The sequence below is a fragment of the Sorex araneus genome, chromosome 1 (genome assembly GCF_027595985.1).
Source record: "Sorex araneus isolate mSorAra2 chromosome 1, mSorAra2.pri, whole genome shotgun sequence".
In the NCBI taxonomy this organism is placed as follows: domain Eukaryota; kingdom Metazoa; phylum Chordata; class Mammalia; order Eulipotyphla; family Soricidae; genus Sorex; species Sorex araneus.
In genome coordinates, this window is record NC_073302.1 from 25,897,843 (window position 1) to 25,920,836 (window position 22,994).

Genomic DNA, 22,994 nt, shown 5'->3' on the forward strand with positions numbered 1-22,994 from the left:
CATGCTGCCTCCATCTAGTGCCCGGCAGAGGAACAGCAGGGCCTCTCTGTTAGAGGAGCAGCGGGTTAAGGAGAGGCTGGGTCAGTTTCCTTTGGTGTGTCTTTGTAAGCATTTCTCGTACCTAACTTAACTAGGTGCCATTTTTATGACACAGACTTGAGGTGGGGAGGCCTTACTAATGCTGCTCAGGGTTTAGTCCTGACTGTCGTCAGGGCTCCTAGAGGTGCTTAGGGAACCGTTTGTGGTGCTAAGGATCCAGTGGGGGTTGGCCAAGGCACTGCTTTAACATCCTCTGTGCTGTCTCTCTGGATCTCACATCACAGGGTTCAGTTGTCTTGTGACACAGTACTTCATAGTATGGCTGCTTATTTTTCACATAGACAAAATTCACAACATTTGAAACATCAGAAACATGAATGAAGTTCTTTAGCAAAAAAAATTTTTAATGTGCTCTACCCAAGGCATCATGAGCTTATTTAACCCAAGAATGGCTGTTCTGTGCCTTCTTTCCGCATCCTGTGGAACAGTATCAGGGAGCACTGTTGGTGAATGCTGTTTTAAAACATTTTGTTAGGGGCTGGAGCAGTAGCACAGTGGGTAGGGCATTTGCCTTGCACGCAGCTGACCCGGGTTCGATTCCCAGCTTCCCATATGGTCCCCCGTGCACCGCCAGGAGTAATTCCTGAGTGCATGATCCAGGAGTAATCCCTGTGCATCGCCGGGTGTGACCCAAAAAGCAAATAAAACATTTTGTTAATACAGTCTGGAGAGCTCAGTCTACACCATGCGGGAGCTATTTGATTTAAATAATACCACCAGAAACCATTTCAACTTGGATTTTGGTTCAGTTTTTAAGAAGCCAAGGAGGTCAAAGTCTTCCTGTTCTTTTTGCAGGAAAGCTAGTTGAACAGAGGAAGCACAAAGACGCAGCCACAGTTTTGGAACAATATGCACAGGTAAGAGCAGTTCCTCCCTCCCAAACCCTCACAGTCAGCAGGGCCGACTTGCTGCTACATGTATGAAAATAAAAGGAATAATAACAAAGCCCTGAGATAGCCTTTCCCTGCAGTCTTCCATCTTCTGACTTGACTGTGAAGTCAAAATTAAGTATACTTCTAAGTTCTCTAAAGTAGAATACTAAAGAGCTCTCCTATAATATGTAGTGGCATGGATGGATATGGCTTGTAAAAAGTATCAAGTTCAGTTTCAAGGTAATATGACTTTTTTTTGGGGGGGGGGGAGGGAGCACCCAGCCATGCTCAGGGGTTACTCCTGGCTTTGCACTCAGGAATTGCTCCTGGCAGTGCTTGGGGGACCATATGGGATGCCGGGGATCTAACCCGGGTCGGCCGCGTGCAAGGCAAACGCCCTACCCGCTGTGCTATCACTCCGGCCCCAGTAATATGACTTTTTTGTGTGTGCTGACTTGCCAAAATAGGAACAGTGACAAGAGAGTGTTTTAAAACAAAGTAATAGAACTTGAGTGCAGAGCCAAGAGTAACCCCTAAGCATCACCGGGTATGGCCCAAAAAGCAATTCCTCCTCCTCCTCCTTATTCTCCTTTTCCTCCTTCTCCTCCTCCCCCTCTTCCTCCTCCTCCTCCTCCTCATTTTTTTCTTCTTATGTCCTCCCCTTAACCACAGACTAATAGGATGCTTCAGTGACAGTTGGGGGTCCCACTGGTGAGGGGATTCCTAGCAGTGCTCACAGTGCCCAGTGGTCATTCCTGGTTGATTGGATGGTTCATTTCTTGGGTCCAGTGTGGTGCTGACCTGTCCCAGTGGTGCTGAGAATGAATGACCAGAGCCATACCTGGCAGTGCTTAGGGGCACTTGAGATGCTAAGGATCAAACTCCTGACCTTCCCCCTGTAAGACATGTACCCATGGCCTCTGAGCCATATCTCTGGCCTCAAAGGGGGCTCTTGATGCAGCTGTAGGGAGACACTGTGTGCCATGTGGTTTGGGTGTTTATTTCTGGAGCATATACAGTTTCTTGTCCTCCATATCACTGTTTATGGAGCATGTACTCTAGGCCGAGCACACACTGACAGTGGGCTGGAAATTCAGAGAGGGCCTGCGCTGTTGGCGTTGTCCTTTGTTAAGGCGGCACCTGACACGCTTGCTCCACTAACCTGTCACTTTCCTCCCTGGTCCCTTATTAGGACTACGAAGAAGCAGTGCTCTTGCTGCTCGAAGGAGCTGCCTGGGAAGAAGCTTTGAGACTGGTAAGAACCTCAGAGACCGTCTGCAGTGGCTGCAGGCAGGAGGGGAGTGTAGCTGCGGGAGAAGCTTCCTTGGATCCCCTTGTTTCCTGAGGCTTATAAAATCAAGTAGGGTCTCAGTTCTAAGGATAAGTGATTTCTTGAGTCTAAACGTGAATGCTTGGTGATGTTTGGAATCGGTCCTCTAAATATGAAGTATTATTATTTTTCTTTTTTTACTGGGAATGAGTTGGACTTTTGTTGGCTGCCATTTAGGAAGTCTGCTCTGATATAGAAAACTGTGCGTCACCTTGGAGGTGACCTTTCAAGGGTCTTCACCTTCAGTAACTTGAAGTATTCCTTTCTAAAATTACTGTATTTCCTTCCAGGTGTACAAGTACAACAGACTGGACATTATAGAAACCAATGTAAAGCCTTCCGTTCTAGAAGGTGAGGGTTGCATCTTTGGATTGCATCTTTGTTTCTCATTTGTGGAAGAACAGGGGGCCTGGGGTAGCAGCTCCTGTGAGCATGTGCAGGGTCATCACTCGGCTCTACTAGGGCTTGTGGACAGAGCTCAGTGCTCCTGCACTTGCCTTGTATTTTTTTTTTTAATTGAATCACCATGTGGAAGGTTACATAGTTCTCAGGATTATGTCAGTTATACAATACTCAAATACCCTTCCCTTCACCAGTGCCCATATTCCATCACCAACCACCCCAGTATACCTCCTGCCCCCTCCCGCCCCCCCAGTCCCCACCCTTGTAAGTGATAAGTTTCACTTCGTTTACGTTTTATCTTGATTACATTCCATGTTTCAACACATAACTCACTATTGTTGCTGGGGTTTCCCCCAAAAAAGAAAAAGACAGTCCTACTGCCAAGGAAGCATTTGATAGTTCTCCATTGCTGAGAATGTAGAGATATTAAGTTCCGCTGTTTGTTACATAACTTTTCTTTTTTTTCCCCCCCTCATCCTGCGCCACCGAGTTCATGCCTGTTTAGTAATCGCCACGCTGCCTGACAAAGGGAAAAAAAAACCGAAAAAGATGGTTATTTCCCATCATCAGCCGGCATGGGGCTATGGCTTAGTTGATAGTCTAGTAGAATGTCTGCAAGCAGTTTCTGGAACCAAAAGTAGTGCGCTGGTATCGGCCCCGGCTCGAGATTCCACCAGCGTCCCACTGTTCCATGTACATAATAATTTTTTCCCTTATATCCCATTCCCACGCCACCAGGTCCATGTCTGCTTAATGGACATCATACTATGGTTAACGACACGCCGAGTTTCTTCCCGAGAAAGAAGGACATTTCTTCTCAGCCGGCATGGGGATATGGCTTAGTTCAGTCTAGAGAGATGGCTACCACTTTGATTGCCTTCAATATTTCAACAAAAGACTTACTATTCTTGTTAGGATCTCCCACCAAAGTCCGACCCGTTAAAAAGGAACCATTTCATATTGCTGATGATTAGATGACATTAGGTCATCTAATGATGACCTAATGAAACCCAAAACCGCACAGCAGCGGCCGCGCGGTTTTGGGTTTCTGTATAAAGTCCAGGGAAAGTACAGCCAGAAATTACATCACTGCAAACTTTTACCCTTTTATGATGCTCATAAGATGGAAAAACCTAGAGAGAGCTGGCTTGGCGTCTCCATTTTGTGCTCAAAAAGCGGTGGAACCTGTGCTGTGCTCAGGAGGAAGGGGTTGAGAGAGAGAGGTTAAAAAAATAGAGGAATACCCAGCTCCCACTGTCACGGCCCGGCCTAAGGTCTCAGTTCACATTCTGGAAGTATTTCAGTGGGCTGCTGGAGTCCAGAGGCGCTCTTTTGGGCTCTTCTATCATGCTCGAGCGGCAGCCGTGCCAAAAGGGCCTTGCCTTGTATTTGTAAGGCTCCGGGTTCGATTCCCAACATTCCCAAAAGAAAAATGCTCCATCACTGCACATAACCTTTAACTCGTTTTAGTACGCTAACCTGGGACAGAAAGAGCAAGAGAGTACACGGGTCAAAGTGCTTGCTTGCATGCAGCTGGCCTCTGTTTGAATCCTACCACCCCTGTGGCTCCCTAAGCACTGTCAGGAGTGAATGATCCCTGAGTACAGAACCAGCTCGTTGGTAAACTTACAGTGTGAGCTTTACATTTGAGGATAATGTCATGTCATTAGTAAATTTCCTGCCCTTAATAATTGCATTGTGGTTATCATAGTAATAGCTTTGTTCTTAAAAGATAGATGATGAAATATTTAGGAATGAAGGTTTATATTTTCAGTTTTTTCTCAAAAGTTTTCACAAAAAAGATGATTGCATTTGTAGAACCAGGAATCCAAACATGTGTTACCAATTGGTAAATGTAGGTAAAGGATATATATGTAGGTGCATTTACCTGTTGCTGCTCTCATGATGTAGGCTTAATTTTTTTCATTTGTTTGTTTGTTTTTGTGTTTTTTACTTTTTGGGTCACACCTGGGGATGCTCATGGGTGACTCATGACTCTGCACTCGGGAATCACTCCTGTTGGTGCTTAGGGGACCATATGGGATGCCAGGGATCAAACCAGGATTTGCTGCATGCGAGGCAAATGCCCTCTTGCTGTACTATCACTCTGGCCCCAGCTTAATTTTTGAAAATAAAAAATTTTTTAAAAATTAATGTAACTTTTTACATGAAGTTTATAGTTCCTAGGGAATAGATAGGTGTTTTTGAGCATGGGGCTTATCTTGATATTCTGCCTTATTTTAGTGCTGTCTGCCTAGTAAGTAGCGTTGGACTGTTTCGATGTTTATATATATTCACCTAGTTTTCTCTGCCCACTGTCTCACGCCTTGATTCACATTCAGATTGGGTAGGATTCCCTCCCCGCCCTTTTTTTTTTTTCAATGATTTGAAGCATGATGATTTAGAACACTGTTCATGATAGAGTTTTCATGCATATGACGTTCCACCACCACACTTCACCCATGTTTCCACTTTGGGGGGTGCTTATGATGCATTCCCCAGGGGCTTCCCTAGCTGCCTGTGGAAGGATCCCTCCTGGCCCTGTGCGTGCCTCCTAGCCCACACTTCCCTTGGATTTTTCCATCAGTGAGAACCTAGAAAATGGCTGACACTTGTCTGCAGGGGCCTAACACCTACACTGAGGAAACATTTCCACCTATTTTTGTTAACTGCTTTTGGCGCACTCCTTTTATTTGCAGTCCTCAGTCGGTTCACATGAGGAGGTCTTTGTTCAGGTGATTGGTAACACCAGCGGCAGAGAGGGTTTTAGGATGTCGGTGAGCTCTTCCGATCCGGAAGCTCCATCTTTAGGTTGAGGATGTAGGTCGTTCCATTGTGAGGATAGCCTTGCTGGGAGAACCCAGTGGCCCGCTTCTGTTCCTATGCCGGCTTCCTCACTGCTGTGCCAGTGTATTTCACTTCGCTTAAGTACCGTGCTCAGTTTCTTTCCGTCTGCATCCCCAGCCCAGAAGCATTACATGGCCTTTCTGGACTCTCAGGCAGCCACATTCAGTCGTCATAAGAAGCGTTTCCTGGTGGTTCGAGAGCTCAAGGAGCAGGCCCAGCAGGCGACTCTGGGTGAGTGTCTGAGTGGTGCCGGCAGCAGGCAGCTGGCCCCGGCCCTGTTGTCTCGGCGTGTAAGGCTGTGGTTTCCCTGCAGTGGGTCCCGTGCCTCGGCGAAGTCAGAGGGCTCTGACACACCGCAGAAGCCCTGTTTGACTGTTGCCTGTTTTTTTTTTTTTTTTAATTAAATCACCATGAGATAGACCATTACTAAGCTGTTTGTGATTGGGCTTCAGTCCTACAGTGTTCCAGCACTCATCCCTCCACTGGTGCACATTTCCCCACCAGTGTCCCCCGTTTCCCTCCTACCAACACCCCAGCTCCGGCCTCCCAGCCTGCCTTTATGGCAGGTGCTTGCTTTTCTTTTCTTTTTTTTTTGCTTTTTGGGTCACACCCGGCGATGCACAGGAGTCATTCCTGACCTTGTACTCAGGAATTACCCCTGATGGTACTCAGGGGACCATATGGGATGCTGGGAATCGAACCCGGGTCGGCCGCATGCAAGGCAAACGCCCTACCCGCTATGCTATCTCTCCAGCCTGGCAGGTGCTTTCTTTCTCCCTCTCCCTCTCTCCCTCCCACTCCCTCTCTCCCTCTCTCCCTCCCTCCCTCCCTCCCTCCCTTTCCCTCTCCCTCTCTCCCTCTCTCTTTCCCTCTCCCTCTTCCTCTCTCCGTCTCCCTCTGGGCATTGTGGTTTGCAATGCAGATACCGAAAGGTTATCATGTACATTACTTTACCTACTTTCAGCACCCTCAGTTCTTGTCCATTGTGATCATTTCCAGTTCTTTTTTCACACTGGTCCCTTCTCTATCCTAACTGCCCTCCACCCTCCACGTACTTGTGGTAACTTCCAGCCATTGATCAGTCCTCTTGGCCCCTGTTTTCCTTGTCCCTGGATATTAGTCTCATACTATTTTTTTTTTAATATCCCACAAATGAATGCGGTCACTTTCTATCCGTGCCTCTCCTTCGGACCCGTTGACTCAGCATGATCCTTTCCATGTGTGTGACTGTATCTTGCGTGTGCTGGGCAGTCCTGGGTGCAGGGGCAGACCGGAAGGATAGGCGCTCTGAACAGCGGTCATCCTTTTGCCCCGCTGGAGGCCAGCGACCCCCAGGAGTAAGGGGTCTCCATTCGGTGTCTCTTTGCAGGGGAGGACGTGCCCCAGCACCAGGAGTCCGACCTCTTCTCTGAAACCAGCAGTGTGGTGAGTGCCAGCGACACGAGTGGCAGATACTCCCACAGCAACTCCCGGATCTCAGCGTACGTACTGTGTTGTTCCCACCTTGACCGTTCCCCGGGCTGTGGAGAATGTACGCACAAGGACGTGGGTTTCCCCACCAGGGCAGGGCAGCTCTTGGGATGCACCTTCTTCATGGCCATGGGGAGGTGAGCTAGGCTTTACCCTGCAGGAAGAGACCCACGAGATTAGACTCAGTTTTTTTTTTTTTTTTTTTTTTTTTTTTTTTTGCTTTTTAGGTCACACCTGGCGATGCACAGGGGTTACTCCTGGCTTTGCACTCAGGAATTACTCCTGGCAGTGCCTGGGGGACCATATGGGATGCCGGGGATCGAACCCGGGTTGGCCGCGTGCAAGGCAAACGCCCTACCTGCTGTGCCATAGCTCTGGCCCCAAGATTGGAATAAGTCTTAAATATAAATACGCTGTATTTGATCGGAGGGTTTTATTTGAATGCCCTCGTGCTGGGTGTTGTGTTATAAAATTTGTTCATAGGGACCACTCCTAGCAGTGCTGGGATATTGGGACCATTCCCGGCCGTGCTCTGGGCCCACTCCTGGCTGTTCTGTGCATTGGCAGGACAGTCGTTTGGGCCCTACAGTCTAGTGCATTTGGTTCCAGTGTGTGATGGGTCAGGTAGGATCAGGCATTGGGTCTCTTGAGCGGTTGCCTCCCTGTTCTGTCATCAGAAATGTTTATGGGTTTAGGACTTCTATAAGAGTGTTAATCTTGCATGGAAAACAAGCAAGATTATTACACTTCACTGTGCATTAGGAGTTTAGAATGAAGATCTGTGTAGTACAGGGAGATCAAAATCTCAGAGAAAAGCAACAGGAGCTCAACTTCTAAGAGTCGGGGTGAAAGAGTAAATTGCATAGTCAAGACTCCCAAAGCAGGAAGGGGTAGGCTGTTCATAGACACTGTGTGAGACGCAGATCCCAGTCTGGTATATTGACAGCTTAAGTCTTACTTTGTTGCCTTGAAGTATGTTTCAGTACAGGATTCCGTTTAGTTGTGCTTATGTTTATTTTGCCACTCTTATCAGATGTATCCTTATCTTACTTTGGATGGCAATCAGAGGTTCCAGGCTAGACATCACAGAGTTTTATTATTTTTCTGCTGGTAGTAGATTTTCTAGATTTCTAAAAACCCGGTGTCCCGCAAATCCATTCCTTCTCGTCTATTCGACACTGAGCCCTCGTACCTCTCCCTTCTCTCTCTCTCAGGCGATCGTCAAAGAATCGCCGCAAAGCCGAGCGGAAGAAGCACAGCCTCAAGGAAGGAAGCCCCCTGGAGGACCTGGCTCTCTTGGAGGCCTTGAGTGAAGTGGCTCAAAGCATGGAGAAGTTGAAAGGTGCATTCTCAGCACTGATGGTGATTTTGTCCACAGATAAAGGCAAATAGGAAGCACAGAGACGTCAGTGGACAGTCGAGGTTCCGTTTTCTGCACTTGAGTAAAGTGCAGAGTAAAAAACACAAACATTCTGCACGAAGTGTTATTTCAGGGTGTGTCACCGAGACCAGCTTTCTCGCCTGCCTGCCTTCCCCTTCTGCCTCCCTCGCTCCTAAGCTGCCAGGGAGGTAAAGGACGAGAGGCAGCGCTTCCTGCCAGAGCCCCAGGCTTCCCTCTTCTCTCATAGTAGATAGGATGGATTGCGTCCACCTAGGGGGAGAAAGAAAGATGTGAGTGGTGGCAGCAGTCTTAGGATGTTATTGTAGATTTTTTTTTTTTTGCCTGGGAAAAACACTGGAAGGAATCTAGTATGAAAATGGAACACAAATTCTAACTATCCCTCAAATGTCCTCTTCTCCAGATGAAATACACCATATTTTGAAGATGCTCTTTCTCTTTGAGTTCGATGAACAAGGAAAGGAGTTACAGAAGACCTTTGAGGATACTCTGCAGCTGATAGAAAAGTCAATTCCGGAAATTTGGACTCTCCACCACAGGCAAAGCTCGGCTGCGCCCGTAAGTTCGTGGAGACGAGTGTGTCTTTGTCGTCTTCATAGAGTATTTCATTCACTTACACTCTTACAAGTCGGTGCAGAACTGGGGAGGTAACCCAGAGGGCTAGAGCGCACCCAGGTCCAGTCGCCAGTCTGCAGAGTCCCCTCAGCACCCCTGGGAGTGGCCCCTGAGCACCACTGGGTATGCCCACAAAACGAACAAAACAAAAGGCTAATGCAGAATGGGTCGGGCATGTGACTCAATAGGAGATCAGCAGGAGGTCGCTTGCCTTGCATGTGTCGTTGCTGAGTTCAGTCCTGAGATCATTGTCCATCGTGTTTGCTTCCTAGGAATCGTTTAAGGGTTACATAAAAGGGTAGATAGACAAAGCATCACTCCACTCAACAGCCAACATTCCACAAATACCTGAATTTGTTCTAGTCGCCATGGACTAGAAGAACTGTGATTATTGTCAATCCCGTAGTGGTTCTGAAGCTAACGGTTTATAGTGCCACCCTGTGCCCGCCCCTTCCACTTCTAGTTAGAGCATATTCATATCTGAGATACCAGCTGTAGCCATCTTTCAGGGAGAGTGATCAGGAGCCGTGTGGTTTTACTTTGGCCACAAGAGCCCTGACTGATGTGTGGCTGCTTTGCCTGGAAGTACTGGACGCATGTGGCATTGCTGCTGATTGTGTGCTCCTGAGGACGTGCATGCAGGCCTCAGGAAGCCTGGCACATGCCCACTGAGACTCACCCTGGCTTGGCTGTAGCGTTACCTGCAGCTGGCGTGCCGAGCTTGCATTCTGCTCCACATTTGTTTCCATAGAAAAGTCCAGGAGGGGCCAGAGCGATAGCACAGCGGGTAGGGCGTTTGCCTTGCACGCGGCCGACCCAGGTTCGATCCCCGGCATCCCATATGGTCCCCCAAGCACTGCCAGGAGTAATTCTTGAGTGCAAAGCCAGGAGTAACCCCTGAGCATCGCCGGGTGTGACCCAAAAAGCAAAAAAAAAAAAAAAAAAAAAAAGAAAAGTCCAGGAATTTTCAAGCTGTCTTCATTACTCAGATTTTCTGTGATGTCGGCTATTATTCTTTTCTCCCTTCAGTTGTGGTGTGGTCATTTGCAAGGATTAGGCATCTGTCAGTGAGGTTTCTTCCCACAGCATTATTTTGTTCTATTTACTAGAAATGATTTTTTGTTTGTTTGGGGGCCATACCCAGTGATGCTCAGGGGTTACTCCTGGCTCTGCATTCAGGATTTACTCCTGGTGGTGACCAGGAGACCATATGGGATGCTGGGGATCAAACTCAGGTTGGCAGTGTGCAAGACAAGTGCCCTGCCAGCTGTAGCATCACTCCGGCCCCTTTATACTAGAAATGAAATTTAAAAGTCTGAGTTAAAACTAAAAAAGGGACAAATTATAATTCCAAAAAGGGGCCAGAGAGAATACAGTGGCTAAAGTGCTTGCTTTGCACGTGGCCAACTCTGGTTAGATCTCCGGCATCCCGTATGGTCCCCCAAGTACTTCCAGGAGTAATTCCTGAGTGCAAAGCCAACAGTAAACCCTAAGCATCACTGGATGTGGCCCTAAAAACAAAACAAAAAAATTAAAGAATAAAACCTCAAAGGAAAAGAAAATTACTATGTTTTACACTACCTACAAAAATGTTTGGTTCTTTATTGCTGGTCCCTGTTTGTAACTTTGGTAGCAGATACTTGTGCAAGTATAAAATCATCTTTTCTAATTGAGTCTACTTTTTTTCTTAGGTCCTGGGTCCTGATTCCACCGCAAATAGTATCATGGCCTCCTATCAACAACAGAGGGTGTCAGCTCCTACTCACGGTTAGTATTGTCCCCTACATGTTATTACAGTGGCAAGGAGAAGGCGTGTCTTTGTGTCAGCAACAGTACAAGGAAAGTTGGATATTGGCTATGTTTAGCAGCAAGTCTAAGACTCTCTTTAGTAAAAACAGTTTAATGCTTCTAGTGTTGGGAACCTGAGGGTTGGGGAATCCAACATAACATTAAATGTAACAAAATTTTTTGTTCACTTTTTTCATAGAGACACATCCTAGTTCAGCTTTAAGTCTAAAGTCTATTTTACATTTATCTAATTTATATTTAAAGATTCTGTAGAATCCTCGTTTCTGGGGTTGAACAGTTACACATTACATCTTGGCCGTTATATATTGCCTAATTCCTTTTTTAAAAAAACCTTTTTTTAAATTTATTTTTTAAATTTTATTTTAATAGTTGTTCATAATATTTGATTACGCTCAACATTTCAACACCAATCTCACCACCATTACACCTTCCCACCACCTTATTTTGAATTATTCTACCCCTACCCCCAAAGCCTGCCCCCAAGCAGAACATAATTTAATTTACTTTGTATTGCCTGTTATGAATACTCTGCTAAAGATGATCCAAAAAAGTTTCCTTAGAGGAAAGTATGTGAAAATTATTATATCATCCTGGAGCCATTAAGCCTTTGTATAGAGTAAGAGATGTCGCTCCAAGAATTCTAGGATTTTAAATACAGCAGAATTAAATTTTTAACTTGATGGTGACTTTGGGGTCCAGAGGCATCTCTGCAGTATGTTGCTCTTTTCCTCTTCCAAGGTTTGTGAGTCTCTAGGTCGTGGCCATTAATGAGCTTAAATGGTGTCAGAGGCAGTTCATGGGCATGACTGCCAGCTACTGGAAGTGCAGGGAGATGGGGGGAGGTCACCCATTCCTGACTCCGGGTGAGCCTGGAGATTTCAGTTACAAGTCCCTCATATCTGGGATTTTCAGTAGACTCACTCATAGATTCTTTTTCTTTTTTTTCAAATTTTATTGAATCACTGTGAGATAGTTACAAGCTTTCATGTTTGGGTTACAATCATGCAATGATCAAACACCCATCCCTCCACCAGTGCACATTCCCTGGTATAACTCCCCTTTCCCACCCTCCCCCTGCCTCCATGGCAGACAATATTCCCCATAGTCTCTCTCTACTTTTGGGTATTATAGCTTGCAACACAGACACTGAGAGGTCATCATGTTTGGTCCATTATCTACTTCGGCACGCATCTCCCTTCCTGACTGATTCCTCCAGCCATCATTTTCTTAGTGATCCCTTCTCTATTCCATCTGCCTTCTCCCCTCCGCTCATCACTCATGAATTTTTTTTTTTTTCATGAATTCTTAAGAGCTGGATCTTTTAAGTCATCTTTAGGACCAGCAGTATAATTTGAAAGCAACAAAGAATATTAAGGAATATAATAAAAGAATACTAAAGATGTTTGCATTTCTATTTAATTATATTTAAAATATTAGTTGGGAAAGAGATGTTTCTCACTTAGGTTCTGTGTCTGTCTCCAGTTTAAAAGTTACAAGCATAGATCTGGGAAGATGGCTCAGAGGTCAAGGGTCTTACTCTGGGCCTGGCATTCAAACCCCGCCAAACCCCGCACCACGTTGCCCTTACATTTGCTTCCTCTGTATGATTACTGCTTAGAAAATTGACTCTACAAATCTAACTGGAGGAACACCTGGGTGTTTTAGGTAAAAGAGCTTTAGTTTTGTGACAGAATTTTCTCTCAGCCATGTGTCCCTCCATTTCTTCTCTTTTTTTTTTTTTTTTTTAAGTAGGGGCTTTTTTTGTTGTTGTTGGGGAGGGGTAGAAATCACTGTAGCACTGTCACATTGTCCTCTGTCATTCATCTATCTGCTCAAGTGGGCACCAGTAATGTCTCCATTGTGAAACTTGTTACTGTTTTGGCATATCGAATATGCCACGGGTAGCTTGCCAGCTCTGCCATGCGGGTGGGATACTCTTGGTAACTTGCCGGGCTCTCCAAGAGGATGGAAGAATTGAACCCGGGTCGGCCACGTGCAAGGCAAAGGTCCTACCTGATGTGCTATCGCTCCAGTATGGAAATCACTGTATTTGGAATTTATCATAAGTATTTTCTGTCAACTTGATGTATGCTGGCACTTTTTTTTTTTTTTTTAACTCTTATAATTGGGTAAGTTCCCTGTTGAAGTACAAAGCATGGATATTGGGTATACATTTTGGAGAGACTCAATATCTGTGGCCTTGTACCTGCCACCGCTGCCTCTCCCTTTCAGAATAGTAGACCTTCTTCTCTTCAAATCACTTCTTCCCTGGAGTTGTTCTGCAGTGTCTCTGGGCTTGCTTGTAGCATGGGCTGGCTGGGATTGGGGCCGGGGAGGGGGGGGCCTCAGGGCCGTGCAGCTGGGTCACCTCAGGTCCTGCCAGCTACAGCGTGTCTCTCCTGATTGCCTTTCTTTCAGATTCCGAGCTTTTGATACCACCAAAGATCAACACCAGGACCCCGTGGAAACTGAGCCTGCTGGAGTGACAGCTGGTGTGAGGCGGGCTCGGGCCCAAGAAGACCAAGGCCGGCTCCCTCCCAGGCTCCCCCGCCAGCCGCTCATGCCTCCCAGCACAGCTCTGTCCCAAGCCACCAGCACCAGGGACGAAGCAGCTCTTTGATCTTTATCTCGCTTATAATCTTAATCGCCAGGACGGGAAACTTTAGCAAGTAGAGCATTTCACAAGAGTTACTTGTTATTTTTATTTTTTTAAACTTTTGGTTTCACGCTGCTTGAGAGCCTGCCTGCCTCTGGTGTTGTCGTCCGTCAGCGTCTTGGATCGTATCCCCCAGCCCCGGGCCTCCTCCTGGGACTGTGGAAAAGTCACTGTATTCATCCGTGCCTCCGTGACTTGGGAATAGTGTTTCGTGCTGTCTACCTCAAAAATGTGAAGCCAAGTCAAATGGTGTTTGTAAATTGTTTCACGTTCCTGGAGCAGAGTCTTCCGTGGAAACAGCGTTGGCTGTCACGTTACCGACATTGGGTCGTGCCAGTCACCTCCGTGGCTCCTTCACCCGCACTCGAGCGGAGGAAAGAGGGACGGATCCCTTTGGAGGTCCCCAGTGCTCGTGGCAGTTACTTGTCAGAGGGAGCCCAGTCGTGAGATTCCACTGTAATGGGCTTGAGCCTCCTGTCATTGCAGTGTTCCTGGGGACTGTCTCTCCTGCCTGTGAGTCACGTGCTGGAGCGGTGGCAGGAGTAGGTTAGACTCTTGGAAACGCCACCAGCCCATTTGTTGTGGAAGCTTGGACATCATGCCGTGCGAGAATGACAATCATTAGCCTCTTTCCTCCTGAGTCCTGCTTCTGAAATGTTTAGAAGCCTTTTTCTTCTTTTTTCTATTTCCTGTTTCTTTTTCCTTTCTTTTATTTCCCCCCGTGCCCCCCCCCCTTTTTTTTTTAAGTGCTGAACCTGACCTCTGTCTTTCAGTTATTTCCTCTGGAAGAAATGAGAATTTTCTCTGATGAGTCTAAAAAGTTGTTTTGACAAGTATCATGGCTGAGTCTTAGGTAGATAAAAATATTTCTTCCATGTTTTAATGACCAGAACCAGACCTTCATTAGTATACATAAAGTAAATGAAAGACTTTTTTTGATGGTGGAGTGGGGCAGTGCTGGGGATTAAACCCCAGGGCCTTACCCTTACCTTTGCAAGGCAGCTGTTCTGCTGAGCCACGTTCCCAGCAAGCAAGAAATGCTAAGAAGTCCTTCCCCAGTACAGCAAAATGTTAACTATAAAACAATCTAGGTGTGTTCATTGTGTCATTTAGGGTTTCTTTGGTATGTCAGAAATAATTCAGTACCGGGCCACGTCCACGCACTGCCTGTGGCCGTGTGTTCCTCCCGGGGTATATGGTGTCCGAGCACGTGTTGCCCGCATCTTCCCTCTTGAAATTTGTACTTTCATACGCTCATGCTTTAGTGCTGGGGTGTGTCCTGGGGCTCTCTCTCCACTCTGGAGAAGCCCACATTCTTTCTCGAGTGCATTATTTTTTTTTTCTCCCCCTCTCTTTCCTCAGAACTTCCAAATGTGGTTTTACTTCAAAAAATATTAATATAATAGAAGGCCAGAAAGAGAGCTTAATGGGCTCAGCTCACGCTCTGCCTGCAGAAGGTGCGGGTTGGATCCTCAGCACAGCACTGCCAGACCCCCGGTTACCACATGGTGTGGCCCAAAAACAACAACAAAATCATACCAAAAAAATTCAAGGAGAAAATAAGATAGATTCTGCTCTGTAAAAGTCTACTTTTTGATTGACCCCTACAATGGATTTGCTATATTTGTGTCCACATTGAAGTCTTATATGGCTTTGTGTTTCCCTTCTGTCTGGGGTAAAATGAACATGATAACTTATATGAGATTCAAAAAAAAATTTTTTTTTGTTTTTGTACCACACTTGGTGGTACTAAGGACTTATACTCAGGGATCATTCCTGGAAGTGATCAGGGAATATATGGGGTTCCAGGGATTGAACCTGGGTCAGCTGAATGCATTTAAGTGCCCTACCCATTGTACTATCCTCTCCAACCCCCAAGATTTTAGTATTTTGCAGTACTTCTGAAATATATGATAATCACGGGGCTCATGCAGATGGATTGGAAATAGAAATGCATGTCTCATTCATAGTATTGTGACTTCGTGAATGTTTAGTGTTCTGAAAATAATTCATTGCAGCAGCACAGCAACAGCAGATTTGTGTAAATAGTATCAATTACTATCTCATCTGAGCAGGTTGGAATTTTTGTTCGTTTGGAGAAGTTGGCAGGAATCTTGCAGGCTGAAGGTAAATCAAGAAAGACATTAAGTGGGGGGAAACTGCGCTGTATGGGAAAAAAAATTTCTAAGTGAGATGAATGTGTAATTTGAGATGAAGTATGTCAAATTCTGTAAATATAACTTTCTCAGTATTTAGGTTGTGACAAAAACAAAGCTCATGATATAATAAAAACCACATTCCTTTGTTGGTTCTCGTGTTGAGTTTTGCATGGCTTCTAGAGATAGACACTGAGAGACAGGAATTGAGGTAAGGAGCTCAATTTTTAAGAGAAGCACAGTGAACTTAACACTGCTGCCTATTTATTTTCCCTGCATAGCTCCATCATTATCATCATCATCATCATCATCCTGTTGATCGTCGAATTTCTCGAGCAGTCTCAGTAACGTCTCCATTCGTCCTAGCCCTGAGATTTGAGAAGCCTCTCTTTACTCGTCCTTCCCAACGGTGCTACATTGGAGGCTCTTTCAGGGTCAGGAGAATGAGACCCTTTATTGTTGCTGGTTTGGGCATATGAATACACCATGGGGAGTTTGCGAGGCTCTCCCATATGGGCAGGAAACTCAGGGTAGCTTGCCAGGTTCTCCAAGAGAGAGAACTAGGCTATACATCTCGACTGTGCGCTTCCAGGAGCTTGGTTTTAAGTCTTTGTATATTGGCCATTGGTGGGATTACATGGTGCAGGGGGCAGTGCCTGGGTGTGACCACCTAGCTACTGGAAAATGGGGAATCTGGGTGAAAGAGGCCCAGTCCCAGTCCGAGCAGGCTTGGAGGTCTCAGCCCTGGGCCCCGCACACCTGGGTTCCTTTGCTGGTTCCTTCATGCGTGAGGCTCGTCTGAACGTGTGGAGAGGGGCCTTGAGCATAGCTATGGCTAGGCTCCAGAGGTCTTTGTCCACGGAAGCTCTGCTCGGGGCAGGGAGGGAAACTGAAGCCCACCCCCTCCGAGGAGGTGGATAGCTTCATAGTACACATAAATTTGTGTTTATGAAACACATATACACACATTGGGGCTTTTCAGAACCGTACTTGAAATTGCTTGAAAACTTTTTTCCTATCTATAATTATTTGTGGTTTCAGGAGATGCCAAGCTTAGGATGCAAAGTTAGCTATTTCCCCTTTCATCCTTCTTCCTTTGCTGACCCATCAACTTCTGTAAAGTACCACCTGGGCAAGCCCGTGAAAGTTTTGGTTTGCCCTTCTATATCAGTCACACTACTACTACCTCGGGTAGGAGTGAGCATCCCAGAAGCCAACCAGAAGGAACAAGATGCCAGAGCCCATGTAACATTTGCCACCTCGGCCCCTGTGCTCTCACTCTTCGGGCTTTGTTCTCCATTCCTGTTTCTTCCCTGGGCTGCCCTGCCATTACCCTGTGTAACTGAAGTTGTGGGAAGACAGCAGATCTTACTATATTGGGTTGGGTAGGAGAGCGTTGTTTTGTTTTTGGTCCACAACTGGCAGTGCTCAGGACTTATTCCTGGCTCTGCAATCAGGGATCACACCTGGTGGGCCTGGGGACCATATAGGGAGCTGGGGATTGAACCCTGGCCAGCCGCATGTAAAGCAAACGCTCTACCCACAGTACTGTTGCTCCCGAACCCAGATCTTTTGCATTTTGGAAAGAAGAGACTGTGGATCTCCCCATCTTGGTGTCCTTGAGCATAGCCATGTAATGTCACTTGCTTCCTCCAGTGTGTGCCATTTAGCTAAGAAAACTTGGCTTTCTTAAGGTGAATGGCACTCTTGATGTGATGGGTTTGCCATTCATTGTTTCAGGGTGCTATCCTGTGTCTTATAGGTTGTTTCATAGTATCCTGTGTATTATAGGTTGTTTCATAGTCCCTGGCCTCCCCCCTCTGGTGCCAATACTTATTGATCCCTATTCCTGTTAATGATAACCAGAAATACTTTCAGATCAATTTTATCTGGGCTCTAAAATTGCCCTCACTTAAAAACCATTGGGCTAAGAGGGGAGTGGGGATGGGAGCGGTGAGGGACGAGGGGGTCCGAAAAGAAACAGAACTGCTGGTCTACGTTGACTTACAAATACTAAAACTATTCACCCTGCAGAAGAGGTTTCTCTTTTTTCTATATGGGTGACAGATAATTAAGGCTTTGAAGAAATCTGCAGGTATTCAGTCTTTGAGTTTTTCATCTTAAAATTCAGAATAACGTAGGCCTGGGATAGCCTGGGATGTTCCAGCCTGCAAAACTTCTCACCCTCCCGCACTCGCTGCTCTTGATCAAGATCCTTACCTTTTGTGTAGGTTCTTGACTTGGGGTCCCTACTGGATCTGCATAGTGTATTTTTGTGTAACCAGTTTTGTTTGTAATCTATGTGTTTGTAGATACTCTTGTCCATAGGCTTTAGCACCTTGCCAGAGAGATCTATCTAAATGATAATAAGTTATACTTGGGCTCTTCCATCAGTAAATGTCCATGAAGTGTTTTCAGTAGAGTGGTTTGGGCAGATACTGAGAGGATTCCAATGGAGCATGCAGCCCTCACGCCCGGTGTACCCAGCCCTGCTGATCCCAGACCCTCAGCGTACAGCTTCGTTGCCATAGATAAGCTGTAGGGGCTCCAGGGGCCCTGCTGTGGCTGGCCGGGCCCACTGTCTCCACTTTATGGACCCAGCCTGTTGTGCTCACTCGCCAAATCTGTCCACTCAGGCCTCCCAGGGCGGTGAAGGCAAACCCTGGACCGCTAGGGTGGTATCGGGGCTTCTCTCTGGGGGTGTAGGGCATCAGTGGCTAAGGAACACAGATGTGGGAATGCCAACAGGGATGTCTGCAAAGTAACAGTAGCTGTGTGCTGGGACTCAGGTAAGTCTTGGTCTCACAGCAGTAAGAGGGAGCCTCATGAATTCACCTTTACAGGTAAGCAGAAATGTGTCACACAGGTGCCAGCGTCTGCACTTGCTCAAGCGCTGAGCCTCTGACATGGCAGGCTGTTCTAGAAAGTGGGGACTGTTCTAGAAAACCTGTGCTCCAAGGCTTGGAGCTCAGCAGTAGAGTGAGTCTACCCACAGTCAGCCCTGCAGTTTCTTCAGTTTGAAGGGATTGCTCGGAAAGGCTTAAATCTGTTCTCTGACTGCAAAGTGCATTTTCAGGAGCGCCCCCCACTACATTTACTCTCCTTGGATTCTCCTAGCCATGAGGGGTGCTGTTCCCTGGGGTTAGAACGAGCAGGGTGAAGCAGCTCCCCGCCGCCCACACAGGCTGCCACACAGACTCCGCTCAGGCGGGCGGGGGGCTGCAGCTGGCATGGTCTGGAGAAGGGTGACCCGCCTCTTTGTGACCACAGTGCTACTAACCCAAGAGAAATCTGACTCTGGTTTTTGAACGGGGAAATCTGCCGGGCACTTGGTCTCTGCTCTGCCCCCCTACAGGCCCACCCCACCCTGCTTCTTAGGGGGCAGGTCAGCAGACAGACACTGAAGGCTGGCCAAGAGCTGGCATTGGGTGGAGGAAGGTTAGCCAAGCAGGGTCAGACATGACGGTGCCGATTGCTGGCAGGCCTGCAGAGTTGCTGAGGGATGTTGTGGTTGCTGCTACCTTCTGGGTGACAAACCTGTCACTGCATCACGCTTGGGTTTACCGGGAAGAGATATAAAATACCCCAACAACATTTAATCTCCAGTGTGTCATCCTATTCCTCCCTGAGCAGACTTGATTATTTTTTTTGGGGGGTGTGGCCTTCTGGCAGTACTTGACCAATCAGGTTGGTGATTCAGTGCTCAGGCCTGAGAGTGTGGTGCTACCCTGACTCTGCAGTGCTGGGGCGGGGCGGGGGGTGTCCAGGGCCACCCCTGGGGATGCTCGGGAGGCCCAGTGGTACCAGGGATCGAACCCAGGTCAAGTCCCATGATAACCTCTGTGCTGTCTCCCAGCCCTCCAAACAGATTTTAACAAGTTATTGGAGAAACGGGAATCCTCGGAATAAAAGGACAGCCATCTTAAGAGCTACTTTCTTCCACGAACGTGTCAGCAATCAACCTATAATGTAGCTTTGCAGTTGTGGTTCCCAGTCTCCTGCCCCCGCTTTGTTTTCCGCACACGCAGCTGCGCGTGTGGACGAGTTCAGTCAGGAAAAGCACCCAAGCGTGGAGGGGAACATGAGGTGTGTTTAATAGTACAGGAATGGATATGCATGGCCCGGCACTACTCTGTGGAGCCTGTTCCTCACCCGGCACAGCTGATGGGTGGCCAGCGGGGTACCTGTATTTAGAAGCACTTCCTGTAGAGGAAGAAAGGCCCGTGTTCCTCATACTCAAAGCGGTGGACCCACAGCGGCTGGAAGCCCTGCAGCGAGGCCAGGATGGAGCCTCCGGTCCACACGGCGGAGTCTCTCTCGGGCAGGACGCTGATCTGCGGCACGTCGTTGGGACACATGCTGCTCAGCTCCTTCTGCAGGCGGTTGGGGAAGCCGGTGAGCATCGTGCTGCCCCCGCAGAGCAGGATGTTGCCCATGAGGTCCCGCTTGAGGGCCACGTCGCACTTGTTAAGGCAAGACACCGTCTGGGTGTGGAGGCCCAGCTGCATGGACTTGATGAGTGAGGGCTTAAAGAACATCTCGGAGCAGAGGTATCGCTCCTGGCCCAGGACAATCTCCTGGCCGTCGGGCAGAATGTACCGGACCAGCGGGGGGACGTTTGGCTCTTCACAGGGGTCCAGGGCCACAAAGCAGCACTTCTTCTTGATGTCTTCCACAAGGCCCAGCTGGTCCTCCGTGAAGTGCTTCCCAGAATTGTTCATGAGGCACATCAGGTAGGCGGTGAGGTCAGCGCCCGCGTAGTCCAGCCGTCCAGTGATGCTGGGCAAAGGGTAACCCTCGTAGATGGGGACCACGTAAGACACGCCGTGGCCCACCTCCACCACCAGGCCGGAGGTCCTCCCGTATGAGTACATGGACAGGCGGGACTGGTAGGCGATGTGCATGGCGGGGGTGCTGAAGGTCTCGAAGAGCATCTCGGCGTACTTCTCTCTGTTGGTGTGTGGGCTCAGCGGGGGGTCCGACACCAGAACCGCGTGCTCCTCCGGGGCGATCTTCATCTCCCGGTGGAAGAGATACTCCCAGATATCCTGCACCGAGTCCCAGTCCACGATGATGCCGTGGCGCAGGGGGTTCACCAGCTTGAGACGGACGTCCGGATTGATGAGCTCCTGCCCCACGAACGTCTCCTTGCGATTGTCCCCCGTTTTGGCGGTCTCCATGTAGGGCTTGCCCACGGTCGAGGAGATCTTGTGGCTAGGGGCGGGCAGCCCAGCGAAACCGCACTTACAGTAACCGGTGCCAAGGTCCACAACCACGGCTCTGGTCACCTCTGTCTTGCACGTTTCCCTGGGCCCTTTGGCCTTTGTCGATCCCTCGGGCTCGGACTTGTCGTGGCGGACCCATACTGCCCGTTTGGCAGGACCATCTTTCAGGGAGGCCGTCTGCAGGGAGACCTGGTCGCCCACTTTGTCAGGGCCGTCCCCTATGACTGCGGTCTGTTGAGCCCACACACTATCTAGAGCCATCTTGGTCTGTATAGTTCCTCAATCCCACTGGCTAGGAGGCCCAAAGGGCTTAAATCACAGGGCAACTGCAGAACTTCCTCAGTGATGACATCAGCAATTGTGACAACCCAATTACACAGCAGCTTCTTGAGTGACTCTAAGTGAAGACCAGGAGGGGTGTGGAGAGCTCCATGGCTATCAGGGAGCAGTAGGTGCAGAGAATTTGGGATGCCGTGTGACAGAGGAGTGAGAGCTGGGCCTGCATGTCCCGACCCTCTCCTAAAAGTATTGGACAAATCAGTCTTGTTTTAAATCTGTTACTCAATCGTTTTCCAACCTTCTGGCCTCATTTCTTTCCTGTACAACCCTTTGCCCCTCATTCTACCGTGGTCTCAGATCATTTACACAGTTTTCGCCTGTGGACCCCTTGGGATGCCCTGGTCCTGGGTGGGGAACACTCATTTACACATCTTCAGTGTTTGCTTTTGTGCAACACCAGCTGTGTTAAGTCCTTGCGGCACAGACTGGCCCATGTCATTGAGAATTAATACTGACTCTGACTGCAGAAAACTTTGTGAACCCTCCAGTCAGTACATTGGTGCTTGAGAACCCCAGGCCAGAAGTTCTCAGCAGAGAGGATTTTTTTTTTATTATTGGATTGATTAAAATATTATTCTCTTTTCATTCCATCAATACTTATTGGGAGTAGAGCTATAGCACAGCAGGTAGGCCATTTGCCTTGCATGCAGCTGACCCACGTTCGATTTCTCCATCCCTCTTGGAGAGCCCAGCAAGCTACTGAGAATATCCCGCTGGCACAGCAGAGCCTGGCAAGCTACCCATGGCATATTTGATATGCCAAAACCAGTAACAACAAGTCACAATGGAGACGTTACTGGTGCCCGCTTGAGCAAATCGAATAATGGGACAACAGTGCTACAGTGGAGTACTTATTGAGTACATACACTTAATTAATCCATGGAAAAATAATAACTAATGATAATAAACTTGCACTCCAAGTACAATAAGACACATTTTAATCTTTTTAATTTTAAAATTACTTTTTTATTTGAATGTAAAAAAAACTACAACTGTTGATACAATTCTAGAATTAAAATTGGTTAGATAACAAAGCCCCAATATTAAAATCAATAAGTATAAGAAGTCAGTTCATGTGAAAATTGTTCTATCTGATTGCAGGGTTGTTAAGTCCTTATCTAAGAATTTACTGTTACTAGTTGAGCCTTCTGTTACTGGTTTTGTTTGTGGAGTTTAGTTGTCATCTATGTTACTTTCCCATCTAATTTGGTGTACTCCTACTGGAATTTCAGTATTGAGGAATTAGGAGGTGTCCAGAGACTTAAGGATTTATGGTCTGGGCCAATGATTGACATGGTGGCAGCTGTGGCCAACATGGGTGTGGTTGGCAGGACTTCTGGGAATCTGGGGGCTCAGGGAAAAGCTACCCACCCTGTTTCCAAAAAGCACCAGAGTTCCCATTCTGGGCACTGGGTGCTGAAATTATTTGCAGTTCGGCATTAGCCGAGAGGATTTCGAGCCAGACAGACAGCTCTCCTCAGGTTCATCACTTGGTGTGGTAACCCCACACTGTGTGTGCCCATTTTCCTCCAGGGGGAGAGAAAGCAGCTCTCTTCAGATGGTGGAAATATTTTACTGGGGACTCAGATCGAGAATTTACTTCTTTTTGCATATACTGGCCACCAGTGGCTTCAAGGCTTCTCTGATGCATGCCTTAGTATATATATATATATATATATATATATATATACACTATATATATATATTTTTTTTTGCTTTATGGGTCACACCTGGCAATGCACAGGGGTTACTTCTGGCTCTGCACTCAGGAATCA

The 22,994-nt window shown here is 47.5% G+C and overlaps 2 protein-coding genes across 2 annotated transcripts in view; one reads left to right on the top strand and one right to left on the bottom strand.

The window, feature by feature from the left end:
• Window positions 1–15,807, top strand: part of ELP1 (elongator acetyltransferase complex subunit 1) — a 56,218-nt gene extending 40,411 nt beyond the window's left edge. The window contains exons 29-37 of the mRNA XM_004600288.2: window positions 895–956; window positions 2,164–2,226; window positions 2,592–2,652; window positions 5,668–5,781; window positions 6,920–7,031; window positions 8,235–8,362; window positions 8,823–8,977; window positions 10,726–10,801; window positions 13,262–15,807. Coding sequence (XP_004600345.2) covers window positions 895–956; window positions 2,164–2,226; window positions 2,592–2,652; window positions 5,668–5,781; window positions 6,920–7,031; window positions 8,235–8,362; window positions 8,823–8,977; window positions 10,726–10,801; window positions 13,262–13,329 — 839 coding nt within the window. The 3' untranslated portion in view covers window positions 13,330–15,807. The remainder of the gene's footprint in view (window positions 1–894; window positions 957–2,163; window positions 2,227–2,591; window positions 2,653–5,667; window positions 5,782–6,919; window positions 7,032–8,234; window positions 8,363–8,822; window positions 8,978–10,725; window positions 10,802–13,261) is intronic.
• Window positions 15,808–19,845: 4,038 nt separating this feature from the next.
• Window positions 19,846–21,141, bottom strand: ACTL7A (actin like 7A). Its single transcript, XM_004600287.2, has one exon. It carries the CDS (start codon window positions 21,139–21,141, stop codon window positions 19,846–19,848), a length of 1,296 nt encoding a protein of 431 aa, XP_004600344.1.
• Between the last annotated feature and the right edge of the window lie 1,853 nt (window positions 21,142–22,994).

What these genes read in the sequence shown, in the direction of transcription:
- ACTL7A (XM_004600287.2), bottom strand. Translation starts at nt 21,141, where the DNA reads ATGGCTCTAGATAGTGTGTGGGCTCAACAGACCGCAGTCATAGGGGAC.